Here is a 680-nt window from a genome sequence, read left to right as displayed (position 1 = left end):
GACCTGACTCTTTAGACTCCCTGAGCTTTTTGCTCGGAGCCCCTTGCTCTCCCATTGGCTGGAGCCGCGCTCATTATGCAAATATTATGGTGGGCGGGGTTTTCACAAGAGTACGAGGTGACGTCACGGGCAGAGTGGCAGGTGTGTGTGTGTGTGGGGGGGGGTAGTGGAGGGTGAGGGGGGGTTGAAAAATGAAAACACAGTGAGCAAAAGGAAAAATAAATAAGGCTGATTCAAAGAGGAGAGCTGAGAGGAAGAGGAGGGAGGAGGGGGGAGAGCAGGAGCAGGAGAGGGGAGGGAGGAAGATATAACGGAGGGGGGGAGCGTGCACCGCGCAGTTGACTACAGAGAGAGAGGGAGAAGGAGAGAGAGAGAGAGAGGGAGAGAGGGAGAGAGGGAGCAGCTCGCCGGCCCATTGAGGAAAGATGGCTACAGTCAGTGCAAACGGAGTGCAGCAGGAGAATGGCTTCAGCACCGCGAACAGCGCCGGCAGGATGAACGGGCTGCTCGGACAGAACACCATCCCCATGAAGGACCACGACGCCATCAAGCTCTTCATCGGCCAGATCCCCAGAAACCTGGAGGAGAAGGACCTGAAGCCGCTCTTTGAGGAATTCGGAAAGATATACGAACTCACTGTGCTGAAGGACAGGTTCACGGGGATGCATAAAGGTGGGTCA

The 680-nt window shown here is 56.0% G+C and overlaps 1 protein-coding gene across 2 annotated transcripts in view; it reads left to right on the top strand.

The window, feature by feature from the left end:
- The first annotated feature begins 521 nt into the window (after nucleotides 1-521).
- The window catches only part of celf6 (CUGBP Elav-like family member 6), a 127,272-nt gene continuing 127,113 nt past the window's right edge, over nucleotides 522-680 (top strand). The window contains exon 1 of one of the 2 annotated variants that reach the window (XM_070836673.1): nucleotides 522-672. In XM_070836673.1, the coding sequence (XP_070692774.1) occupies nucleotides 528-672 (145 nt within the window). In that variant the 5' untranslated portion in view covers nucleotides 522-527. The remainder of the gene's footprint in view (nucleotides 673-680) is intronic. The other variant, XM_070836599.1, reaches the window with a different exon arrangement.

This window comes from Pempheris klunzingeri, chromosome 1 (genome assembly GCF_042242105.1).
Source record: "Pempheris klunzingeri isolate RE-2024b chromosome 1, fPemKlu1.hap1, whole genome shotgun sequence".
Taxonomy (NCBI): domain Eukaryota; kingdom Metazoa; phylum Chordata; class Actinopteri; order Acropomatiformes; family Pempheridae; genus Pempheris; species Pempheris klunzingeri.
Note: the sequence above shows the minus strand (reverse complement) of the source record. Positions and strands in the feature narration are given on the sequence as shown.